This window comes from Drosophila melanogaster, chromosome 2L, assembly GCF_000001215.4.
Source record: "Drosophila melanogaster chromosome 2L".
NCBI classification, from domain to species: domain Eukaryota; kingdom Metazoa; phylum Arthropoda; class Insecta; order Diptera; family Drosophilidae; genus Drosophila; species Drosophila melanogaster.
Window position 1 is genome coordinate 6,736,168 of NT_033779.5, and position 23,585 is coordinate 6,759,752.

At 43.9% G+C, this 23,585-nt stretch overlaps 5 protein-coding genes across 6 annotated transcripts; 1 reads left to right on the top strand and 4 right to left on the bottom strand.

Annotated features, from left to right (window-relative positions):
* Positions 1-196: 196 nt before the first annotated feature.
* On the bottom strand, positions 197-4,021 carry TTLL3A (Tubulin tyrosine ligase-like 3A). The gene is made up of 4 exons (NM_135225.2): positions 2,629-4,021; positions 1,923-1,990; positions 1,418-1,862; positions 197-1,366 (listed from the first exon to the last, which is right to left on the bottom strand). Exons 1-4 carry the CDS (start codon positions 4,007-4,009, stop codon positions 282-284), a joined length of 2,979 nt encoding a protein of 992 aa, NP_609069.1. The 5' UTR covers positions 4,010-4,021; the 3' UTR covers positions 197-281.
* Positions 4,022-6,334: 2,313 nt separating this feature from the next.
* On the top strand, positions 6,335-19,966 carry meng (meng-po). Of its 2 annotated transcripts, none has more exons than NM_001298759.1 (2): positions 6,335-6,862; positions 17,773-19,966. In NM_001298759.1, exons 1-2 carry the CDS (start codon positions 6,850-6,852, stop codon positions 19,128-19,130), a joined length of 1,371 nt encoding a protein of 456 aa, NP_001285688.1. In that variant the 5' UTR covers positions 6,335-6,849; the 3' UTR covers positions 19,131-19,966. The 2 variants fall into 2 exon arrangements, with proteins under 2 accessions (NP_001285688.1, NP_609070.1); NM_135226.3 differs by having other exon boundaries at positions 17,773-19,223.
* Positions 8,496-9,455, bottom strand: CG31910 (uncharacterized protein). The gene is made up of 2 exons (NM_164708.2): positions 8,996-9,455; positions 8,496-8,940 (listed from the first exon to the last, which is right to left on the bottom strand). The coding sequence occupies exons 1-2, from the start codon at positions 9,373-9,375 to the stop codon at positions 8,532-8,534; spliced, it is 789 nt and encodes a 262-aa protein (NP_723211.1). The 5' UTR covers positions 9,376-9,455; the 3' UTR covers positions 8,496-8,531.
* On the bottom strand, positions 11,254-11,747 carry CG44271 (uncharacterized protein). The gene has a single exon (NM_001298760.1). It carries the CDS (start codon positions 11,674-11,676, stop codon positions 11,356-11,358), a length of 321 nt encoding a protein of 106 aa, NP_001285689.1. The 5' UTR covers positions 11,677-11,747; the 3' UTR covers positions 11,254-11,355.
* Positions 19,967-21,696: 1,730 nt separating the features above from the next.
* CG11322 (uncharacterized protein) lies at positions 21,697-23,461 on the bottom strand. Its single transcript, NM_135227.1, has one exon. It carries the CDS (start codon positions 23,325-23,327, stop codon positions 21,885-21,887), a length of 1,443 nt encoding a protein of 480 aa, NP_609071.2. The 5' UTR covers positions 23,328-23,461; the 3' UTR covers positions 21,697-21,884.
* Between the last annotated feature and the right edge of the window lie 124 nt (positions 23,462-23,585).

Here is a 23,585-nt window from a genome sequence, read left to right on the forward strand (position 1 = left end):
TTCTGGATTATTAATATAATTCGAATATTTCTAAGATTTCACATGCTATAGAACGTTTGATTTATGTATGATGTTTTAAATTCATTTATTGAAGTATTCACAAAATAATTCGTCATCCTAAAATGTATTCAATTTTTAAAATATGTTGTCTAAAAGGCAGCTTATTCACAGGTTAAACGAAACCCGTACCCTGGTTGGGTAATGGATCTCCACTTGTACCTTTAAGGTACTGGAGTGGTAACTACGTTTTATTGACCAATCACGGCAGTTTCGGAGGTGTCTTAGCCGACCGGAAGTGCTGAAGCAGGAACCATCAGCGTGGAACCATTCAGCTTATTGGCCAGGGCGGTACGGGGGCTCATCATCTGGGCCTGGGAGAGCTGCAGCTCACTGGTGGCCTGCTTCAGAGCCGCCACGATGGGCTCTCCTCGATGGAGTGCCTGCACGGATATGCTAATGGGCAACCTCGGACCATTCGACTTCCGGCCAAAGGTCCGGCCAATGGCGTGCATGCCTGTGCTGTCGATCTCGGATTTAGTGCGGGTTAGGCGGCGCGTAGGCAAACTGGGCGGAGCAATCAAGGGTGGTCCTTTAGAGCGGGCCGCCAAATTGGAGGAACCGCCTGCTGTGGCCGCAATGTTGCGCAAACTGCGCCATTTCCGTTCGCTTATCGCCGTGGCCGTGGCTGAGTTAGCCACTTCCGGTCGCGCATCCTGCATATTCTCATTTCCGTTGGACGAATAGTTCTTGATCAGGATCTTGAACTTTTTCTCCGTGCTCTCCACGGGATTAGTGGAACTCAATCGAGGGCCACAGCTACGCTGGCGTTTAGGTGGCAAGGCGGTGCTCTGTACCTGCTCACCCGACAGAGATCCCCCGGTATTCCTTTTGTGGGTTGCACTTAGCAACTGGGTGATGGAACGACCCGCCTGCTTGAGGATGTACGAGCTGGTCGCTCCCGACGGCGTTGCCGTGAGGGCAGGAGCCGCCGATGGCGACTTTTGTGGCAGCTGGCTGCACAAACTGCTGCGACTGCTGCTCAGCGGCTCCACCATGTACTTCTCCATGTATTCGGTGGCATTGAAGGTGGGCATGGCACGGTGGATTCGCGATATACTCGTTGCTGGATGGATTATGGCCGAGCGTTGGCGGTAAACACTGCTGGTGGCCAACGAGCGCTCCTTTCGCTGCTGCTGGTAGTAGTAGTGACCGTGACCGCCGCCATGATTCGCCTTTTGCAGCACCTGCTTGCCCTTCACGAAGAGGTTGAGGCCCATGTAGGCGGGTGTGGGTGGCACCACCTGGCGGTAGGCCAGCTCGAAGTTACCCAGTTCCGCCTTGGGATCCGTGCGGCGATCGATAACAACTGAAAAGGGTATCACATCAAATGGGTTTCGTTTGCCCGACTTCAACTCACCCTTGACAACATCCTCCAAACACTGGGGACACATGCGCGCCGTCACACTCGTGGTGGCCCCTAGATCCGGACTGGAGTTGATCTCGATGAGCCAGGGATAGAAATTCTCACAGATCATGAAGTCGGCGCCGAAGAGCTCGAAGGTATTTGGCCGTCGGTCCATGTTCTCCTGTGAGGCTAGCATACAGCCAACGATGGCCTTGCGCATTCCGGGAAAGATCCGCTCCAGCCACATGTTGTACTTGCCAATTTGACGCAGGTACGCCTGGAAGGAGTAGCAATCCCACATGTTCTCGCTTGGCAGGCGCTTGTCCCGCTTTCCATTGGTGTACTTCTTTTGGATGGCGTAGTTGGTCAGGTGCACGGACTCGTGGTGGTTGCTCAGACTGTACTCCTGTGAACTGAATCGCAGGTAGCTCTCCCGGTAGAACCACACCACCAAAGGCTATGGATTTAGTAAAGGAGATTATGATGCGCTACTTGGAGTGGGTCGATATTCGCTCACCTGGGTGTTGGTTATCAGAAACCACTGTCGAATGTCGAATTTGGTTTGGAACAGAATCAATGGGCGTTCTGCAAGTACATAAATGGTTAGCTATTCCCTTGACATTAGTAACACTTTCTTAAATATTTCACACATAATGAAATTACTTATTATAAATAAATCCTTTTCATATTGATTGACTATCTTCATTCCGACCAATGACATTCCGGTCTGAATAATAAATCAATATCCTTGCGGCAAACCTGTTGCACTTCTCAGGCAGACAGAACAATAAAGAAAACGAGCACGACAGCGGGAAAAGCAATGATTGCGTTTTTAGGCCAAATATTTATGCATTTATGTGGGCCTGTAGGTCTTTAGGCCCGGAAGCCAGAGGCTCTAGGATGTTTGAGCCCATGTGCGTGCGTTGGGCGCCACAACTTACGATTCGAGTTCGTCGAAAACGAGGCCTACATAGGAAGCGAAAAAAAAACATCAGCTCGAACAACAAACTTTGGCACCGTCCTGATTTACGACCTACTTCCGTGTGTTTGTTTATGTTTTTATGTTTTAGGCCTGCACTTAAGATACTCTAGTCGCTATCGATTTGTAAAGGTGGAATTAGTTTCTAGTCAAAGAAATAAGTACTTAATGGCTTGTTTAAAAATTAAATCGTATCGATTGAATGAGATTTATGCCTTTCTCCAGCAATTTAAACTTCACTCACCTATATACTTTTGCACCACATAACGACTCTTGGAGGCAATCGAGAGATTAACCACGCCCAGTATTTTCTTGAGGTTGTCCATGAGGATGATGCCCCTGCCGCGGCACTTGTTGGCCGGCTTGACTATCCACATATTCTGGTATCCATCAAGGCTGTACTGCGGCCAGTGCACCTTCATCTTGTCCACCAGCGAGAGGCAGCTCTTGACCATCGGCTCCAGCCGCTGGCCACCGTCGTGCTGGATGCGACCATCCTCGTTCACCAGCTGCTGATGCTGGAACAGGAAGGCGTCCCAATCGTGCTCCCATATCTTGGGCGGATCCTCGAAGTCGATGTCGTTGTGCTGGCAGCTGTCGATATACTCCACCAGCCGCTTGTAGGCGAAGTCTATAGCGGAGTAGGGTATCTTGCCGCTGCAGGAGAAGACCGCATCGGAGCCCTGTTTGTGGTACTTGCAGAGCATGGCCCGCAGGAAGGCCACGCAGGCGGTCAGCTTGAAGTTCTCGATAAACTCGCCCAGCTCCTCGGGACTCCAGACGTTGTAGCACCTGGGAAAGTACATCTCGGCGGTACCCTCCTCGAAGAACCAGTGGAAGTCGCGCAGTTGGCTGCACAGACCCTCCTTCGAAGTGAACGGCGCTCGGTGGAATTTGTTGATGGTCATGCCTGGGTTCTTGGCCTGGTCGATGTAGTCGCACTTCTCCTTTCTGTTTGTCCACAGGAAATCGACGGGCATGTGCTCCAGGAAGCGGGACATGATGTTTCGCTCGCACTTCTGCACATACTGCCGTCGCGTCTCACCCGCCTTCCTCTTGGGCAGCCGCTGGGTGAGGTCCTCGTAGGTCATCTGTCCCGCCGGCATCACCTTTCGGTGCACGTCCAGCTTCTCCACCCAACCCCTCATCAGCAGGGCGTTCCTCACGGAGTTGAAGCAGCCGCGGATGGTAAAGATCTTGTTCTGCTTGGCCGCCTCCTGCGCCTTTCGCCGCAGCTCGTTCATCCGCTCGGTGGTGATCCAGGTGCGTCTGGCCACGTAGTTGGTGGGTGCGCCCAGGGGACAGGACTTGCTCGGCGGTGGTGTCCTAGCTGGCTGGTTCTCTTTGTTGCTGTGGTCGGGAACGCTGATGGCGGTTTCCTTCGGCGTGGCTGGCCGAGCCAGCTTCACGGGACTATCGCTTTGGGCGGGAGTCAGTTGGATTACTGGCACCGTCAAAGGAGCCACCACCCGATTGGATGGCGTAGGTGGAGGTGCCGCTGGCGGTGTGACTGGCTTCTTGGCCAACGTGGCACTTGCACATTTTTGCGGCTGATCCCGATTCCGATCCCCGTCCGTCACCTGATCCCTGCTGCGATGCGGTTCACTGCTCGGACGCGTCTGCATGGCGGAAGCCTCGCCAGGCGACTGAGTACCAGCACTTGGCACTCGGACTGGGCCACTGGGTGAGTGGGTTGTTAATTCGCGGAGCCCCTGGCAACCATTGAGCCAGAAATAAGTTCACAAGTTCACTTCGGCAACGACTCTATTAATAGGTACATGCTCAACTCGGTAGCCTCCTGGGCCTGGCCATTGTCCTAAGTCGGGATTCCCTTACTTGATAAGATAATATAATCCATGTTTTATCCCTTAAATTCATTAGCTTGTCGCACTTTAAAATTATTCGTCCTTTCAATCTGCACATTATTTTGTTTCCTCCGATTATAATATATTTATCACTTCTTTAAAAACACCAAATTCAAGAAAGAGTATTTGAGAATTGGTTGAAAGAGTTAAGATGGTTTTTACTTATGTTATAGTTTGGAAGCATAGTTTTTGCACTTTTCACGTTGGTTTAGGTCGACTGAGAATGTATTTTAGTGTAAGATACTTTTACAACGTTGGGTGACATAAAATTAACCTTTAAAGAGGAGTGCTAGCCATTCTTGAGGTGAGATTGCTAATTGATTAGATAATCTACCAATTTTCTGATTTAGAAATTGATATTTAAACATGAAGATATACGCAGAACTATAAATTTGTAAACAAATTTATACAATTTTCACTAGAAGGTAGATACGAATGCGACCCATCCCAGTGCTCTCCGGACTCCAAGCGAAACATATGCTCCTCGGCACCGCGTAATCCTGCTCATGTGAATGATGTTTTGGCACGATACCTGTTTGTTTCCAACGATGCCGTGGAGCGGAAGAGCCAGTGGGTGTCGTCGTCATCGCTGTTGTTTGGTGTTGGTGTCATCGCTGGCGTTGTCGTCACTGCGAGCAGCGTTGCCGACGTCAGGTGGGTTGGCAGCGGGTGGTGGAGGAGCGGTTGATGGATGCACTGCTGCTTGCCACGGCGGTCTTGTCTGCGCAATTTGTGCAATTTTCGCAATGGCGAGGAAAAGGGAAACTTTTCAATTATTTGTAAAATAATCAAGTTAACTGCCACCACAATGGGAGATCGAGGTGAGCGATTATTGGGTTACGTTGGGCTCACCCCGGAGGCCTTACGTCAGTGCCATGTGCCCGGGACGGAGCCGCCACCTTGTCTCTTCCTCTAAGGGTATCTGGTTCAAGGACAATCCGCCCGCAAAACTTGATTCGTAGCGGTTTTTGCACGGATTTTCGCCGGAGTTGCGGCAAAGTTGTTGTCAGTCGGATACGGAGCACACACGGCAACACCTTTGACAGGATGGGCACTCCGACTCCGGTGTCCTTGCGTGCCGACAAAGTTAAGAGACCGCCCATCCTTGTCTACTTTATTTGCATTGCATTAAAAAACTGACTGGTATTGGGGAATTGCCAACATAGTTGTTCCTGCAACTGGGACGGTAATTAATTTCGGTGGAACGGGGTGATGTATTCGGATCGGGTGGGCATAACCTGGTAATTTGAGGTAATGCGCTAGATTAAGTTTATTTACTTTGAAGGCGGAGCCGGTTAGGAATTACCTCTGATTTGGGTCAGGGAGTTTGACAAGAAGAAAGTGATGCGCTCGAGTTGATTTTAAATTGACTTAAAAGCATTGTGTACATACATACATATCTTATTCAAGCTCTAATAATTATGATTTTGTATAAGTGATATGATTAAAAAAAACACTGAAGACAGAATCTGTTCTAAAAGTCATAAAAAAGAACTGGATTTTAAAATCTTTAATCAATATCACGCATAGGCATATAAAAAGTTCAGTTTAACTTTAGTTTGTTTTATTCACACTTAAATGTTTACCGATTACTTATATCTAGTTAGTTATCACCTTAATCCGCCCCTGAAAAAGTGAAAGAACTTTCGCCAGGATGCGTTGAACCCAATGCAAAATCAACTACACCTGCCAGCCACACAGATGAAAGCTTTCCCGAAAAGAGCTTTTCTCCAACATGGAATCGGAGAAAGAGAACCAAGGCGAAGAGAGGACCAATATTTTAAGAGAGTTTTGCACCAAGTAACTTTTTTTTTTTTAAATTTAAAAGCTGAATGATAACGTGTTTTTTTACTTTTATAAAAATAGTGTGTTCTAAAATAATAATAATATATACATTGATTATAAAAAAGGGTCTGGAATCAAATGTTTGCTTTAGAAAATCATAGTGTATTTTTTGTGCATCAAGTGAAATAAATGGCGAACAGTCTTCCTTAAGAGCTTAAAAGCTAAAGTTGCCGACGAACGCCTTCGGCTGTCGGCTTTGGTTTTCCATGCAAATATAAAAACCGAACCGTCTGGGTAATGGGAAATCATTCATAACGGAAAACTCCTGGCGTGCGGACGTGAAAGTGCCGTGATTTCTACGTTGATTTCTGTCGCGTCTTTCGCTGCTTGTGTTTTGTGTATTTTCCCCACTTATTCTTTGCGCCTATACTGCCCGCTACTTTAGTATCCGTTCGGAAAAAACAAAAAGAAAATCGGGGCGAGCAAACAAGTCAACTAAAATATCCCATTCATCTTGTTCTGCCAACTTATTTCTAATTGTGAAGCAACCTTGAATTTCCACATCGCGCTGGAAATTGCTAAACAAAAACAGCGCGCAAAATCTATTGTTTACCGCAATACTAGTCAATTACCAGCGATTTTCGCCTATTGCAATGTGACTTTCCAAGTGCGATCGCAGCTTTTTTGACGTTTTGTTTGGCCAAGAGGACACTTTCAAATATCGGTAACTAACGGTATTCAATAAACGCGCCTAATAAGTGCAAGAGAGGATTAAGGATTTGGGATTACTGATCAGGGAAAACAAGTCTTCAGAAATGGGCACTATCGGTGAGTAAATCTATCTCTCACTTTTTGCTTTCACCTAATTTTAGTCATAAATTCAAAACTTAACTTAAAGTATCCAAGATAAATTGCAAACAAATTGAAACATATATCAGTGCCAGTGCTTGAATTAATTATACTTCGTTTGCTGATCCAAGACAATCATTTAAATAGTTTTCTCTGGCTGAGCTCATACATTTTCCCGGAATGTCTCATTTTCCTACCGCCCCCAAAAGGCCAAGTGATTCTCGGAATGGTTCTTCATTTGAGTGCTGTAATTGCTAGTGGTTATCCAACAGTTGCCAGCCATCCATTCCGATTATCCATTGTTTGTCCAGGACAACTCCACACGAGCCGAGCTCAGTGCTGACCCAACACTGTGTTTATGTAAATAATCCTTTTCAGAGAGCTCACGCAACACGAGCGAGATTCTTTTCAATCAAATAGGATGTGGAAGTCCGTCCCCTTGCCAACGCCTCGCTCATTTTCATTTTCGTCCTCATGCTTTGCTGCTCTGCTTGCTTTTCAATTATCCTGGCTAAAAATAAACCGAGACAGCCCACATGGAATACCCCAACCACTTGGACCGGCTTTCAACACCAGCCCAAAAGGAAAAATTTGATATGTATATACATATATATATAGAGCGAAAAGAAAAGCAGAGCAAGCGACAAATGACAACGACGTCATTATCATAAACATGGTCTGCCCGCGAAAATGTCATGAATTTTGTTTATCCAAAATGTATAAAATAAACTAGGCGGCTGGGGATAGACCCTAAACTCATAATCGAATGACGCACGAGCCTCTGGTTTTCAACGCCCATATTAAAATGAGCATGAGCAGCCGGTCATTAGCCAGGTGGCTCTCGTATCCTTGGTATCCTTACAATTCACAATACTTTGGGGGCCGCCCACAAATGCGCTCTGATTGCCATCTCGGTGGGGCAGAGTCGGTCGGGCTCTTCTGCCTCAATGGGTTCATTGTGATGAGCCCCACACGACAGTTGCATACTCAAGTGCCACCTGCGGTCCTTTTGAATGCCATCCTCGGGATGTGACTTGTGCCTGACCGAATCGCATTTAACACGCTTCAGCTCAGCTCGTGAAACATCCTCGAACAAGTATTCTTGCTGGCGCTGCTGAAAGTTCAGGGGTGAATAAAACCATTGATAACAGAAGTGACCCTGCCTTCGTGGCCCTGCAACACATTATGCCCATGACAGTGTGGCAATTGAATAAAGGTCACTTTCGCAATGTCTCTGGGCCCTCATGTCAATTTAACTTTTCATTTTCAGATTAGCTCAAATCTATCTCTGTTTCGATCAGGTTCTCTATTTTACATTAGTAGACAGGGTTGCATTTAGAGTGGATAACGGTATTATAAAAGGACTCTTTGGATGAGTTGCTAAGCGGATAAATAACTTCATCTTGCACACGAGCGAGGTGCTGCATCCTCAGGCGGATTTCTCAAGCTGCTGACCCACTAAAGATCCGATGGGGGACCCGATCTAGCATCACCAGAAGGGCTTCTGTTCATTGGGAGCAGAGCCCCACAAATGTTAATGGGACACTCATTATTATTGATTAGTTGTTTAGTTGATGGACAGCTATCACTAGCCAATAAATCGAATTTCATTGAATAGGGCTTCTATTTATTGCACATTTTGGCTTGACTAGATGCGACTGACATACTTTAAATTTGCTATGTTTTGGTGGGAACACTTCAGCTTCAAGATGGGGCAGGTTGGAATCGGGTAGATACACTTGCAGTAGACAAATTGATTGTTAAGATACTCCTCAAACTCCTCCATGGCGGATTCGTTTTGGAGCAGATCGCGGTATTCCTCGACACTCTCCAGATTCACGGGATCCAGCTGATGCATGAAGCACTTGAGCTTCAGCACTGTTGCATACAAATAGTTGAATATGTCGACGGCCATGATCTTGTGGTACTTGATGCTTCTATGATGGCTATCGCCCATGATGAAGGGCGTTTCCTGGGCCTTGTCCAGCCTTTCGTAGGCGGCATAGAACTCCTTGCACTGCTGATTGATTTCCAACAGGGTGTTTTTCATTTTGTTGCTAAAAGAGAAGCGCAATGTAAATAATTTCGTAAGCCAAGTTGTATGCAACTCACTTTGAAGCTCGCAGCACTTCCAATTTTTCCTCATATTCATTGATAATGGCCTCCTCGGTGGACAAGGTGTACACTTCGGGATAGCGACAGCTCTGCTCTGAACTGATTAGAATCAGATATCGCTGGGTTAGCAGCCATATCCGTTCAACCAGTATCTTTTGGGCCTTCATTTCGCACTTGTATAGATTGTAGTATTCCTTATAACGCATCTCTAACTTGACAAGGAGACCCAGAACTTCTGCCTCAATCCCGTAGTGCTTCTTGAGCTGCTTGGTTAGATGCGGCTCCTCATCCTCCACCTTGTTTGATCTGTTATCCGATCTGCGCTCCAACTTGCCCGCCACTATGGGTTCCAACATCAATTCAACTCTGTGTTCCATTTTGTTTATAGACTACGTGTGTTGGGTGTGTGTGTGTGTGTGTGTGCTAACTGCCTGACTGTCTGAGAAAATCGTATAATGGATCGGCCTTCAAGGCAGACTAGATGATTTAGTCTCGGCTAATACTACCCATCCATTTGGGTGCTCATCTCTTTCGTCAGTGGCCTATTAGATCTCTAAGGTTAAACCAATTTGTTTGGCATCGGTCGAATGGGAATCCTCTGAGTATTGACGAAAAATCACTTTTAATTAAGATCAGTTGAAAAGATGAAGATTTATATTTCACTTAGGCCAATTTAAAAAAGATTTGTCTGCCAAAAACATGTACGTAAAAAAGAAATCAGCTTCGCAATCGATGAATAGCATGTGATAGTTAAATATAAATATACTAAATATAATATTTATACGATTGAAATCAGTCGGGCGGCAAAAAGGAGCTTTTGATTGATTCGATTTTCGAGCACTTTCGGCATTCGAATGCATTGGAACGGAAATCAAATTAGCCAAATACTGCAGTGCTGCTGATTTTTCCGAGAGCCAACCAACTTATATAGCGTACACACAGGAAAATCCGTTGGCATAGATTTCATGTTAAATGCGTAATTTTTCCGTATTCTTATTTCGTTGGGCATCATAAATGAAGTGCGAAGCCAATTGCCGGCAGTGAAACATTTAATATATCTGTTGCGATATGAAGGAAATTCGAACTCATGAGCAATGTTTGAGCAATGTTTCCAAACGATTTTTCAATATCACTCAAATAAACAATAGGAACATGCGAGTGCAGAGTGCGAAAAGTGTACGCGTATGAAATGCGCTCTAATTGGAAAAATGTGTCGGAAATATTGACGGCTGTCAAATGTAAATGGTAAGGCGAAAGGTAAATGTTTAAAAATATCTTCAAGTGAAATGTTATAGCCACAATGATCGTTCTAAAAACTTTCCAATCTGGCTTCTGCAATACTGCAATTTTGTCTCGAAACATTACATTTTTTTGTGAAAGAAAATATTACAAATAAATGTTCAACAAAATATCCACATTTCGCACATCACGACTGAGCGTTGTTTACGATTTCGGAATTTTTAATTGCCACAGCGGCACACGCGGCGTATGCGCGATATCTTGTTCGGTGTAATGTGTTTAGGCTATTTTGGATCAGACAAGTGCTTCTTGTGCGCCCTCAAGATGTGTTTTCTCAACACCAAATTGTTAATGTGCAATTAATTCTGGGCGAGAGGTTGCAAAATATTTTTGATTGTGTTCAATTAAGAGGCGAAGGTGCAATGAACCTTTCGCGATAATTGAAAAAAGGGAAACAAAATAATGCAGTCAACTAAGAGGGCCAAATTTGAAAAATGTATCGTTTTAGGTGCGTTTTTGTAGTTATTTGCACTAAGTGGGCTAATTAGGCTTATCAAGCTAATCAAATTAAGAATAAGGACGATTGGTTAATAGTATTAAAATGACATTAAGCTTTAATACACTTAAACCTAATTACACTTCACTTTGATTACTTTACCAATTTGAAAATAATTTCTTATTAAAATATGCACTTAATAATGCATCTCAGTGCTCTGGTGTGGTTTATATCATTCCTGCCATCCGCATCTTTCGCTTTCTACGCGTTGAGCCGTGGGACAAGGTCGTGCCGTCGGCTGTCGGCGCTAGAAATATTATGGCTAACCGAGAGATAAAGTATATATGTATCTGTATCTGTAGCTGTAGCTGTGCCGCACTGCACAGGTCTTTGCGGCCCACTGAGTCTGTGCCCCGTGCGTTTGTGACGCGCTTTTTGCCATTGACACGCAATAAAAATATGTGCTCGAAATTTTTAAAAACTCATAATAATCACATTAAAGATTTGATGATATATATATAGGGTATCTGCTGTTGCTGATTATAAAATAATATAATATAAATATACGATATTGATAACTTTAAGAAATATAATTAAATTTGAACACAAAGGAACTTTCGAATTAGGTGTAAATGCGAAAGAAGCTCGTCACGAAGTTCTTGCACAGCGGACAGTAATGCAATTGATTCAAGGCGGTGGTCAGGCATTCCTTGCAGAAGATATGGCCGCACGTGGTGGCCACCGGATGATCGGGAAGACTCATGCAGATGGGGCAAAGGTAATGGCCATTGTTTCTATCGGATAGGAGCCTCAAGACTGGCCGTTCCTCATCATCTGTGGTCAAGTCAACGGTCTCCAGCGTCTTCATTCCGTCCCCTGCTCGACGCAGTCCCTCCATTTTCAGTGGTTTCCAGCGCAACAGACTGTGCCAGGATGGAAACATATGTTCACTTTTTGCAAATGTCCTTATACCTTATATATGGGCACACAATATAAGATTGAATTAGAACTCAAAGGTTCCTTGAAGTCTAAAACTTTCACTTTGACATCCCGAATTTTAGTTACTTTACTTAGTAATGGAATTGTGAAAATTTTAGAGACAGTTTAGCCAGATGTAAATGTAGAAATATAAACAATGGCAGAGTCCAAAAATACTGTGCGATGATTGGTTTTTAAAAAAGAGAAAGCAAAGTGAAATGCGTGGGGGAAACGGTGAACGCTTTTCTTCTCATCTTCTGTTTTCCTGACGCCGAAGAAAGCATTTTTATTTAAATTCATACGAATATACGTACGGGCAAATACGTGTGTAGTATTTAATAAATTATTAATTTTTGCTACGCTCTTGCCGCTCAAACATCACATGAATCGTCTATTTGGTCGGGCCAATAAATGTCTATTATATAAATGGAAAATATTTACGCAGATTGAGCTTTATATGTGTGTGTGTCATCGAAAATAATATTTCTAATATTTCGATCGAACATTCATATTATTTCTCTAATTAATGTCTTTTTCTTGGGAATATTATTCGATCACGCCTTATTTTGGAACTCGTGCTACCTTTGCAAACATTTTTGACAGAATTTCGAAAGCAATCCACTAGGGTCAGTGGTTCAAAAATCACTTGAGAAGAAGTCGGTTTCAACCAGTTTTCGAATATAGTCTAGACGCTGTTTTTTTTGTTGTTTATACTAGATACACGTGATGATGTTTTCGCCATTGAGCTTTCTCTTGAAATGCTTTTGTTATTGTCCCCGCCAGTCTAGAAAATGTTCTTTCACTTTTATTTTACTGCTCTCGTATTAAGTAAATGTGACTTTTGAGCGCATAAAATGACAATTTGTTTGTTTACCTACGGAAAAATTGCAATCATAAGTGTGGCCACTTATTGTGATGATTGCGTATTGATTTATAAAATTCGTAATATTAAAGCCACTTAATCAATCTTTCGCAAGCGGTTGCTTTGCAATTTATAGCTCTATCCTAAGGATAAACAAATCAAATGGCAGGCAATTGATCACTGAAATTCAATGGATTTCCTTTGCTAATATCCGCTTCCTGAAAGCGAAAAAAACTCGACTAATTATTTCACTCAACGCAACTTAAAGTTGACGTCAGGTGCCGCAGCCGACAGAATTTTCCTCATTTAGCTTGCAATGCAAATATTATTATTAGCATTACTTACAATTATTTACGAGCGTTTTCAGTGTTCCGTGAACACATATTACAGACCCAAGACCACATGAGAGATATTAAACAGCAATTGTTTGGCCAGCAGTATTTTACCATTCGCACAAGTACAAAGCTCCATTATTCGATCGTTTTTTTTTTTTGATCTGAACCCCGAATAAATGGCCCACTTAATATGTATATTTAATTCGTATATCATAACCTTCGGCGGGGGCAAACTATTCAGATATTATTTATGGAGTCTGCTCCATTGCACATTATTCATTTCGGAACATTCCTGCCAGATTTTGCCATCGATCTACTAGAGCTGTGATAAATGATTTTACGTAGGCACTTGCCTTGACCTTACCTTGAAAATTGTCAGCTACATGAATTTTTTACACGATCTGCTCAGTTTTTTTTTTTTTTTTTTTGTTTCCATTCATTTTCGTTTGCGCGTAATTACAGATTTGTTCGCCACACAGGAGGCTATTTTAAGTATTTTACTCTCGCATTTAATGTGAAATAAAGGCGAGCAAATTAAATAAATCGTAAAGGCGGAACTATTAAAATAAATTATGAAAACAGTGCCGTGGGCGGCGACTTGCGGCACTCACTGTTTTGCCCTCGCCCCAAAAGTTCCCTTTCACCTCTTGGACGCACATAGGCGGCATATTAACCCTGGCATGTGGACCACTCAAGCGCCACTCAGCGTGAAGGAGCTGCCTGTCTCTGCCTTGATCCTTGCATCCTGGCCAGCAGCTCGCCACCTGCCGCTGCTCGTGATGGTCATGTGCGCAAATCTCCAAGAGCAGCTGCCTCGGTTTTCTTGGATTCGTTCGTGGTCCTCTAGAGTGCTGTCATATATCAATGTTTTTCGTGGTCTGGTTGGGAGGGGCGTGTACACGCCTACTTTTCTAAAAATATTCTCCGTGGCCAAGAGATAAGGGTGAAAGCGAATTGAATGGATTTAAACGTGTTTTAATAAATACGAAAAAGAAAATATACAAAATTCGCATTAAGACGTAGGATCTAGACATAAAAAAAAGATCTCTTAATATTATTTATTTTATTTCGGGTTTTTGTTGTTTCGCCGTTATACATTAAACACCTACTATATGTATTTAATTTTATTTCATTCTGTTTATTTTGGTTTTTGTTGCCTTTGGTCTGGCTTGTGGGCGCAGCGGAAATTTTCTTTCAAGTCGTTAATTTTTATTGAATTGTTGTATAATATGTTATATTCTGCTTACGAAAACTTGTTCGACAGGGAGTGGAGCAAGTGTATTGGACGAGCCTGAAAATAAATATTAGGAATTTTTCCAAAACACGGCAGTACAAAGTATTTGGATTTGTTAGCCAAAATGTTGCCGATTAACGGCTTCCCTTTTTGCTAATTTATAAATAATAAATCCATTCCTTCCGTATTAATTATTTTCATTTTTAAAAGCGGGAAAAAAGAAAACTCCAAGAACAACCCCATTGTTTTTTTCCCCTTCTAGTACTTACAAAAAATACTATCTTGACCCAATTTCAAGTGCTGTTGTAAACAGCCATTAGGTATACAAAAAAGTACGCATATATATATATAAAGAGATTGGATTAAATTTTTCCATTGGGAAACGGAAGTGTGGCAGCAGATTGTCGTAGGTCCCCCAACCCTATGGACTTTCCGACTTTTCCAAGTTGCCGTAGGTCCTGAAAATCAACTCAAGTTTTTCCGCCCACATCAAAGCGCGGGGCATTAAGCGAACCAGTTGCGTTGATTGGGCAATCAGATTGGATCAATTGTTTGAAATACTCTATATGGGGCTGGCCGAGCAGCTGGGGGGGATTGTCCGGTCGATGGTCCCTAGTCAGTAGTGGTCTCCGGTCCCCAGTCTCTGGTCTCTGGTTTGTGGTCTCCAGACTGCCGACGCCTAGCCCGGGCAATTCATCATGGCTGGCTGGATTGGCGCTGGTCTAAAAGTGTTTGCGTTTATTTTGTAATAATAGGCAACTTACAATCCGATGGAGACCCAGTGGCAGCCTCGCCGGCCCGAGAGTGGGGCTATATCTGTGCCTGTATGTGGCACGCCGACCGACAACGACTTGCCGATTGACGTCAGCAATGCCCCCAAAGTCGCGCACGGTGTCGGGCGGGTTGCCAAGCAGGCGGGAACCGGGACACCAGTCGCTGGTGGAGACCGTCGACCGTTGTGGATGCGAGGAAGGGGGTTAGGTGGGTAGGTGGGTAGGTGGGTAGGTGGGTAGGTGGGAATGGGGGGCTCGAGGATTGGCGGGTATCGGTACGGCATTTTGTCAGTCACTCATACGAGAGTTGGATGCTGTTCGATGCCGGGCTCATCTGCTCTGCTCTTCGCCCAAGGCGAGCGTATTGATTCTCTGGAAGCCCTCGAGTTCTTAAGAGCTTCAGACGCTGTCTTTATCATTAAACAAAAAATTATTATAAAAATTATACCATATGAACAATTTCTGGGAACACAAAGCTAATTATCATTGGTAGATTATAAAGTATATTTCATAGACTTGTGCTTATGAATACATGCAAGCTGCGTTTTGCATATGAATACTTAACACAAGGATCACAAGGACATAAAAACTTAGGTAAAATCTTTTTATTTACATATGATTTAATATGGATTATATATATGATTTCTAACTTGTTAAGTGCATTGGCAAGTCGCCTATAATGCTGACAAATATTTTTCCTTTGGCAGGTTGCGTCTCCTGGCGCCTTTGTTGCAATTGCATTTCACATTTCAGTGCGGAACGAGCGTTCACATGGATATTTGTTTATTTTGAGCCACTGTTTATACGACTCCCCCTTTGCCGGCAGATGATTTTCACGGAAATTCTGACTTCTACTATATATTTAGCCCAGCGAAATGCATCTGCGGGAATGCCTGCTGACCCTTCTTTTTTTGGCTCATTTGTTTGTTCGGCTATTTTTGGGCGTGCAAAGTGTTTCTGCCGCAATGAGAATATCAAGATGAAATGGCCATATCATTTGGATTTAGTGCGGCAGGAGGCGGTCTGAAAATCGGTGGGAAAGTGAAAGTTTGATTTATGGGCACACGCAGGTCGCCGAGACTTTCGTTCGTCTGTTTGATGGTTTCGTACCATTTATAAATTAGTCTTACCATATCTTCGGGTTGGTCAAAAAGTTTAGTTATCGCTTTTGAGGGATCTCTCTGCGGTTGGACATAAGCCAATTACCTCTGGAACGGAAATAGAAACTGACAGAAAAGAAAAAACCGAAAGAATAGCCAAAAACTCAGACTTGTTGCTGCCAAAAAGCACTTTTCAATCTAATGTCTTTACTTTTTTTTTGGGGGTTAATGGGGTACAGAACACAGCATACTTGACCCCTCATAATAGATTCAACATCCTGTTACAATAATTCAGCAAAAAAAATAAAAAGATAAAAAGATTTAAGATGCGAAACCATAGTCAATAAAAAGTCAAAAGTCATAACATTTTTTTATTTATATTATTATATTTATTTGCCCTTCTGTGTAAATGTTTCAGGATTTGTCTCTTATAGATTTTGCGAAATTAAGCAGCTCATTTAATAGTGTAAATCAGGCAAATTTAGCAAAATGTCCCGTAACTATTTATACTTGATCTTCACAGCAGTACTGATGCATATATTTGGACCCACCTTGAATGGCGTTCATAAATTTCTCGACCAAAAATGCATTTCTCGCATGCCTGGGCCCAAAATATTTTCTAATAGTAATTTGTCTTATTTTCAAATAGATGTAATTACTAATTCGGGGATTCTCCGCCATTCCAGTGACACCAAATGAAATACGAGCAAGAGTCACGATTTTAATCGCTGAGAGTATAAATGAAAATTTAGTGTCAAAAACAATTCGCGCGAAAATTGTGAACAAAAACAAATCAAGAGAATCACATCACGCCCTATAAATGTTTTGATTTTCCAGCTAACGCATTCTATATGCAAACGATGTGTGTCTGTCCCCGTGCCATTCGGCTGCAAATCAAATGATTTTCCGCGTTTTCCCCGACTATAAATGATAGCCAGTGGAGGTGGGAGTGTTGCGGCTGGCACTACGCAGATTGCGGATACCAAAAATCGGAGCAATCGTTCGTCTGCAGTGACTAACTGCTGACGTCTTTGCCGCCCGGCCCGTATATATCTGTATCTGTATCTGTATCTATATATCTATCTATTTATCTATATAACTCACATCGAAGACAGTCCAGGCCAGCCCAACCCAGCCCAGCCCGTCGATCTACGCAAATTGTGCACTAACTTTGTCACAGACAATTTGGCGACGACATCGTCTATTTCTCAGTCTTGGTCTTGGTCGTGGGCGTGGGCGACTCCTTCTCGTTATGAAGGAGGGCTGTAAAACGCTTTTCTATGTTCCGCTGACCGATAAATTAATAATTCGCATTGTGGAACAACAAATGGACACATAAAAGCAACCGGAGGAGCACATCAAAAGCTGGCAGTAAATCATAGAAACCAAATGAACAAAAATAAATCCAATTAAAGATGCTCAGAGTGACACAACATTGTGTTTAATTTGTGGTTAGTTAAGTTGAGGTGTGAATACGTATAAGGTGTTGCCATGGGCGGGAGACTCAATTATATTTCTATTGAGGCCTGATTATGACGTATCTATTATGGTTTTCTAACCTTGAGATTCAAACTATTCGTTATTGGTTTGGTAGGTTTATAATGATTAAGAAGTAATTTATTGTTATGTTCAAGAGATCAAGTTGATTAAATATAAGATTTGAGATACTAAGGATTGGGGTGAATATTTAAACAAAATATGTATAATGATCCTAGTTTTGTTAAACTAATTTCTTCGTTTTCTTCTTGATCTTGCAGAGAAACGCTCATTCTCCTTCCGGCTGCGTCGATCCTTCGGCGACGGTGGTAGCACCAACAGCCGCAATAGCAACAACAACAGCAGCACCTGCACCAACCACAACAACCAGAAGCGATGCAGCACTCCGCTGACGCCGACGAGCACCAGCACGGGTCGACTGGAGGTGCCTGGAGCGGCCAGCGTGAGCCGCCGGAGCAGCATCTACAAGAAGCCGGACAAGAATGACGGCGGACAGATCCATCTCATTCCGGACGTGGAGCTGCCGCTGATGACCTTCGCCGACCAGTACAACATAGAGAAGACGCTGGCCGAGGGCTGTTTCGCCAAGATACTGCTGTGCCGGCATAGACCCACCAATACGCTGGTGGTGCTGAAGGCGGTGCACGCCGAGCTGACCACGATCAAGGAGTTCCAGAAGGAGTTCCACTACAACTACGAGCTGTCGCATCACCATCACATACTGAGCGCATATGCGGTGGCTTTCCAGACAATGGACTACTACGTGTTCGCCATGGAGCACGCCCCCTACGGCGATCTGGCCTCCAACATCGGACCCAACGGCCTGCACGAGAACGCCTGCAAACTGATCTCGGAGCAGTTGAGCTCCGCCCTCGGCTTCATGCACTCCAAGAATCTGGTGCATCGCGACCTGAAGATCGAAAATATCCTGGTCTTCACGCCGGACTTTACGCGCGTGAAGCTGTGCGACTTTGGGGCCACCACGAAGAAGGGTCTGCTGGTGCACAAGGTGAAGCACACGTGGACCAGCTGCGTGCCGCCGGAGCAGCTGGAGCTGATCAAGAACGAACGCTTCCAGTGCCTGCCCGTCAGCGATTCCTGGCAGTTCGGCATCCTGCTGTACAACATCCTCACCGGCAATCCTCCATGGCAGTCGGCCGATTGGGTGAAGGACCAGTCCTATGCCAACTTCATGAAGTACGAGCAGCGCAAGACCACCAAAGTGCCGGACAATTTCCGGCGCTTCTCGCCGCGGCTGATGCGCTGCTTCCGGAAGTATCTGAGCCACGATCCCGAGGACCGCTGCAAGATCACCGAGGTGGCCAAGTATATGAAGGACCGCTGGGTGGAGTGTCGCATCTCCACCTCCAAGTCGGCCACCCTCATCTCGCCCACCAATCACGACCAGGACTCCTGCATCTACCTCAACCAGCGGGAGGGTCGTCTCTCCGGGGATGAGAACAAGCTGCGCTTCAAGCGGATGATGTCCACCTACGGTCTGGATATACCCATCGACCAGGCGATGGTGCGGCGGCGGGTATGGGACTGGCTCTCCACCTGCGACGCCAACTTTGATCCGGACGTGGAGAGTCTGCACGCACTGGATCTGTTGCAGTAGATTAAGATAAATCTCTAGCAAAGAAATCCCCCCGAGCAAACGGAAAACATAAATATCCTTAGAAACAATTTTGGATTTTTCCAAAGATTTTTGAAAACAAAAAAAAAAAAAAAACAATGAAATCGCTGTGTAAATAAGACGATATCGCCCAATTAGAAAGCGGAACAGGGATGTATATCATCATCCTGAACGGAAACGGTTTGAATTTGTGGATCTATAAGATCGTTTTTGCAGAGCAGAGAAGTCACTGCTCGACGGTTTTTTCTGTTGTTCTGCGAGTGCAAATTGCCAGAACTGAAATTAAGTATAACTTTATATAGATGAATTTTGGTAAAACTAAGTAGTAAGAATTTATAGGATAATACAATAAATCCCGGAGATCAAAAAAGAAAAAAAAAAAAAAACAAAACACGTCAACGGATAACTTTCCAGTAGTGTTACCCTTCTAGTCTTCCGCTCGATGATTTTCGTAATACTCTCTATGTGTGTATGGATGTAGTTTTTTAAGTGTACTATAAATAATGTGTGATTTACGCGTTACTTATTTTATGTGTCCGGGATACAAACTACTGCAATTATCTAGAAATATACGTTAAAGATATGTAAGGAGTGCCCCTGGCGCATTCACGACCAATTATTAGATCGTTAAGAATTGTTTTATATCTGTCATAGACTATATGTGTATTTATGTAGTTATCTCTATAATGATCCCACACTGAAACGATTTTGTACATACTTTTTTTTAGTTGCATACGACTGTCAAAATGATACTTATATGTCTTTACCAGTTAATACCCTATGTATACCTATAAAATGCTAAAAATATATAGTGCCGTAAACTGAGTTTATTTAAAAAACGATTCTTTCAATATACTCGTTAACAAGTGGAATCCAGTTTCCACATTTTACCACATGTTCATTAGAGATTTTGCCAAACAAATATGCTCATAATCTCCATGCGAGATTGGCAAAACAATGCGGCTTCTGGAGAAGCCACCTACAACTAATGGTAAATATTTGTTATTCGAATTTAAAAATATTTATTGCTGTTTATATCGAGCTGGTTGTTTGGCTAATTACTCTTTGTTGTTCGCGAAGGTCACTCAGATGATTTGCTTCGACATTGAATGTCACGGTTTCCACGAAACAGAAGCCGGTGGAAAACAATCCGGTCGCGTCCAGCGATTGTTTGTCCAGTTCGCACTGTTTGCTGTGGACGTGGACAGGATGTGACGCCCCTGCCATTCCGTAATTTGGTCTGTGATAAACATGCGCTAAGGTTAATTCAACAAAGGTGAGGTTACGCCGTGTTCTGGGTGGGCGGACATTCACATTGTTTGCACTACGCGCTCCACGTAATGCCGTTTAATGGTTCCATTCGGGCAGCCACGAATCAGAGGCCACACGGATCCGATCCGATCCGATTCGATTCGATTTGATCCCATCGATTGGCCAAGTGATTGATTAATGCCTTCGGTTAACCTGTAATTAACTCAAGCACGCGGGGTCAGTGTCATTTCACCTTGACTTTGCCGGCTAAAATAGCCGAGTTGAAGACATTTTTTAACGAGCCGCATGCCAGCACTTAAATGTTTTAATGGCCGAGAGCAGAATGTGCTAAAATGCCGGCTAGACGAAGAATGTGAAAGTTTTTTAAGACACCTGCATATAAAACATTTCAAAAAATTTCAAAATTTTGAGTAATAGGATTCTCGTTTGCATATACGCTTATCTTATCTTATATTAGGAATATCCTTCCATTTTACCTTATAATATTATTATGAAAACATAAAGATTTTAGATTTTTATTGAAATTATTTAGTCACGCTTGAAAGCCTTTCCTTTATTTTGAAAATAAATATTTAACGAAATAATAAATTTTGCTGGATTCCCAAGTGTATTTGCGATGCTTATAGTTTTCGATAGCTGTCCACGTGTTTGACAAACTTAACTTAACTTAGCAAACCGATGCTCATAAATAATTTTAAAAAAAGTCCATGTGATCTGCATATTTTCACGCCACGCGTACCGAACTCGAAAACTGAAAATCAAAAACTTAAAACCGCGTATGTGAGTGTTGCAGTTCGGGTTTGAGTTCAAAGCCAGAAGCAAAACTTTTAGGACGAGACGATCGTTTATGGATCAATAAATATACAATTTATCCCATTTAATTAGTTGTTATTGGTGTAAAACTGTCCGAATATCAAAACATGTTGTGCCGCGCGCATAAATTCATTTCAATCGCTACGAAAATAGGTTTTTACGATGCCACCACCATCGTCCCATCGCCTTCCCTGTTCTCCACCGAGTAACTTGGCGTATCTGAATCTGAATTTGAATTTGTATCTGAATATCCCCCACTTACTGTATTGCTTTTTTTCGCTCATCTGGTTGTTGTGCTTGTGCCTTTGCTTTTCGTCTCGGGACTTAATTTATGGCTCGCATTTGCCTTTTTGGCAATATCACAAGCGGCCAAGGAGATGAATATAATAATAAGTCTCTGTGGATATACGACTTTCCAGATACTCACAGCATACTCATCAGAATAGCTCAAAAGTATGCAGTCATTTAATAGTTGTGTATTTTATTTAACTGGTAACAGAAAACAAGAGAAACAAAGAAACAATAATTTAACAAGTTAACAAAACTATGGGATTTGAATTAGTATTCTAATGGGATTTTGTGGTTAAGTCACTCCTATCCTATACAAAATATATACTTAAAATTCTATGCCAGCAGCAAAGTCGCTGCATTCTAATCCATTGTGGAGTTCAGTCTCATGAACTCCTCGTTGAGCAACGCCATATTCGTGGAGTGCGTGTTGGCTCCCTGCTCGCCCAGCTGCAAGTACCTGTCCCAAATAAAGCACTTGAACGGTGTCATCGTCGGATCTGACCGGGTCCAATCGTACATCTCTGACTTCCAAACGTTCTTCACGCTCACCTCGAACTGGCAGTAGTAGCAACGTAGGTTCTGCATGCTCAAGTCGGCCACGCCGTAGGAGCATCGGGTGCACATAGTGCAGGTGTACTTGAAGCTATCTATGCAGTTGTCCTCGATGGTGGGTGCCTCCGGCAGGGCCATCTTCGCCTGGTAGGCCCACCTGCGGCAATTGTCGCCGTGACCCAACTCCCGATTGAACACAAATGCCGCCACGTGGCACATCTCGTGCAGCAGGCAGCGGATTAGCTCCGCCGTAGTCTTTATACTCCGCAGAAGTAGAATCTTGGCTCTGCGCTTACCATGGGCATCGACGGTCAGCTGGCATGTGCATCGCGTGTGCATTGCGTGCTTCCAAACAATGGGCACCTGAAGGCCACAGTGGAAGATCGCGTGGTTGAAGATGTTGAACAGCACTTTGGCCAGTGCCACCTTGCAGATTTTGAAATTGTTTTGCCTGTAGGTGAGCGCCAGTGGATGGCACATATTGAGCGAAATCGAAGGGCTGAGCGAACGAACGAATCCGTAGAACTTTGGATGCCGCTCCAGGCATGGCACACTGCTTTTGTGACGTCGGCAGTTGGCGGCCAACTGCTCTTCGTTGGGTAAATCGATAAGATCAATGGGCTCCTTATGCAAGTCCGGGGTGCACTGATCAAAGGAGAATGCAATGGACCAGAGCTCAAAGTCATTTTTGCTTTTAGCCTGGCTCTCCTCAGGGGTCGGTTCATCGATATTCGACAAATTAAGCTTTGACCAAGTGGATGTCATCATTGTTTTCGGACGAATTGGTTGCTCGGCTGATGGAGTAAATGGCTCTGCGGACGCATGGGATGAATTGACGACACAATTGATATTCTCAATATCCTCCGGCTTCATATCGTAAACCACCGCAGGATTGTAGAGCTTGCGGCGTGATGGTATCAGACCCAAAAATTTGTGCATCTTCGTTTTAAGTTGCACATCGTCTTCCAGCTTGACGTTGGGCTGTGGCTCGTTCCTAACGATAATGATTTTATCGCCCAACTCGAGATAGACCAGCGGCGGCCTTTTGCGACCCGTCCACTCGGGCTGCTGATACTCCTCGTCGTCGGCATCATTGGAGTCCTCCTCGCCATCGCCCTCCGACTGAGAGGATGAGTCGGAAAACTGTTGGATGGACATCTCGTCTAGATTTCGGCGGCACTTATTTTTAACACACCCATGGCCTTTGGTCACCGGCAAGTGCCGTTTCACTGGCAACTTCTGTATTTCCATGTCGGTATCCATGGAACTACGACTGCTGTCGTTCATATCATCGAAGAAATCGGAGAGGTATCCTTGATGAATTTCTGGTGCAGCTCCCAAAGTCGGAGGTGTTTGGAGCACGGATTACTTGAAATTAGTTTGATTGCCTGGACTGATGGCTAAGTCATAGGCTACCTGTGCGCCTTTGGTCTGCAGTCCTTGGTTGGGTTGACCACGCTGTCGTCCGGATTTGTATTTGATTGTGCGGACATCTCAAATGCGAAATCG

Coding starts and splice junctions, on each gene's coding strand:
- TTLL3A (NM_135225.2), bottom strand. CDS start 4,009: ATGCAGACGCGTCCGAGCAGTGAACCGCATCGCAGCAGGGATCAGGTG. Junction 1,991..2,628: donor TGTGGTGCAAAAGTATATAG/GTGAGTGAAGTT, acceptor ATGTACTTGCAG/AACGCCCATTGATTCTGTTC. Junction 1,863..1,922: donor TTCTGATAACCAACACCCAG/GTGAGCGAATAT, acceptor CTAAATCCATAG/CCTTTGGTGGTGTGGTTCTA.
- CG44271 (NM_001298760.1), bottom strand. CDS start 11,676: ATGTTTCCATCCTGGCACAGTCTGTTGCGCTGGAAACCACTGAAAATG.
- CG31910 (NM_164708.2), bottom strand. CDS start 9,375: ATGGAACACAGAGTTGAATTGATGTTGGAACCCATAGTGGCGGGCAAG. Junction 8,941..8,995: donor GAAGTGCTGCGAGCTTCAAA/GTGAGTTGCATA, acceptor CTTCTCTTTTAG/CAACAAAATGAAAAACACCC.
- CG11322 (NM_135227.1), bottom strand. CDS start 23,327: ATGGAAATACAGAAGTTGCCAGTGAAACGGCACTTGCCGGTGACCAAA.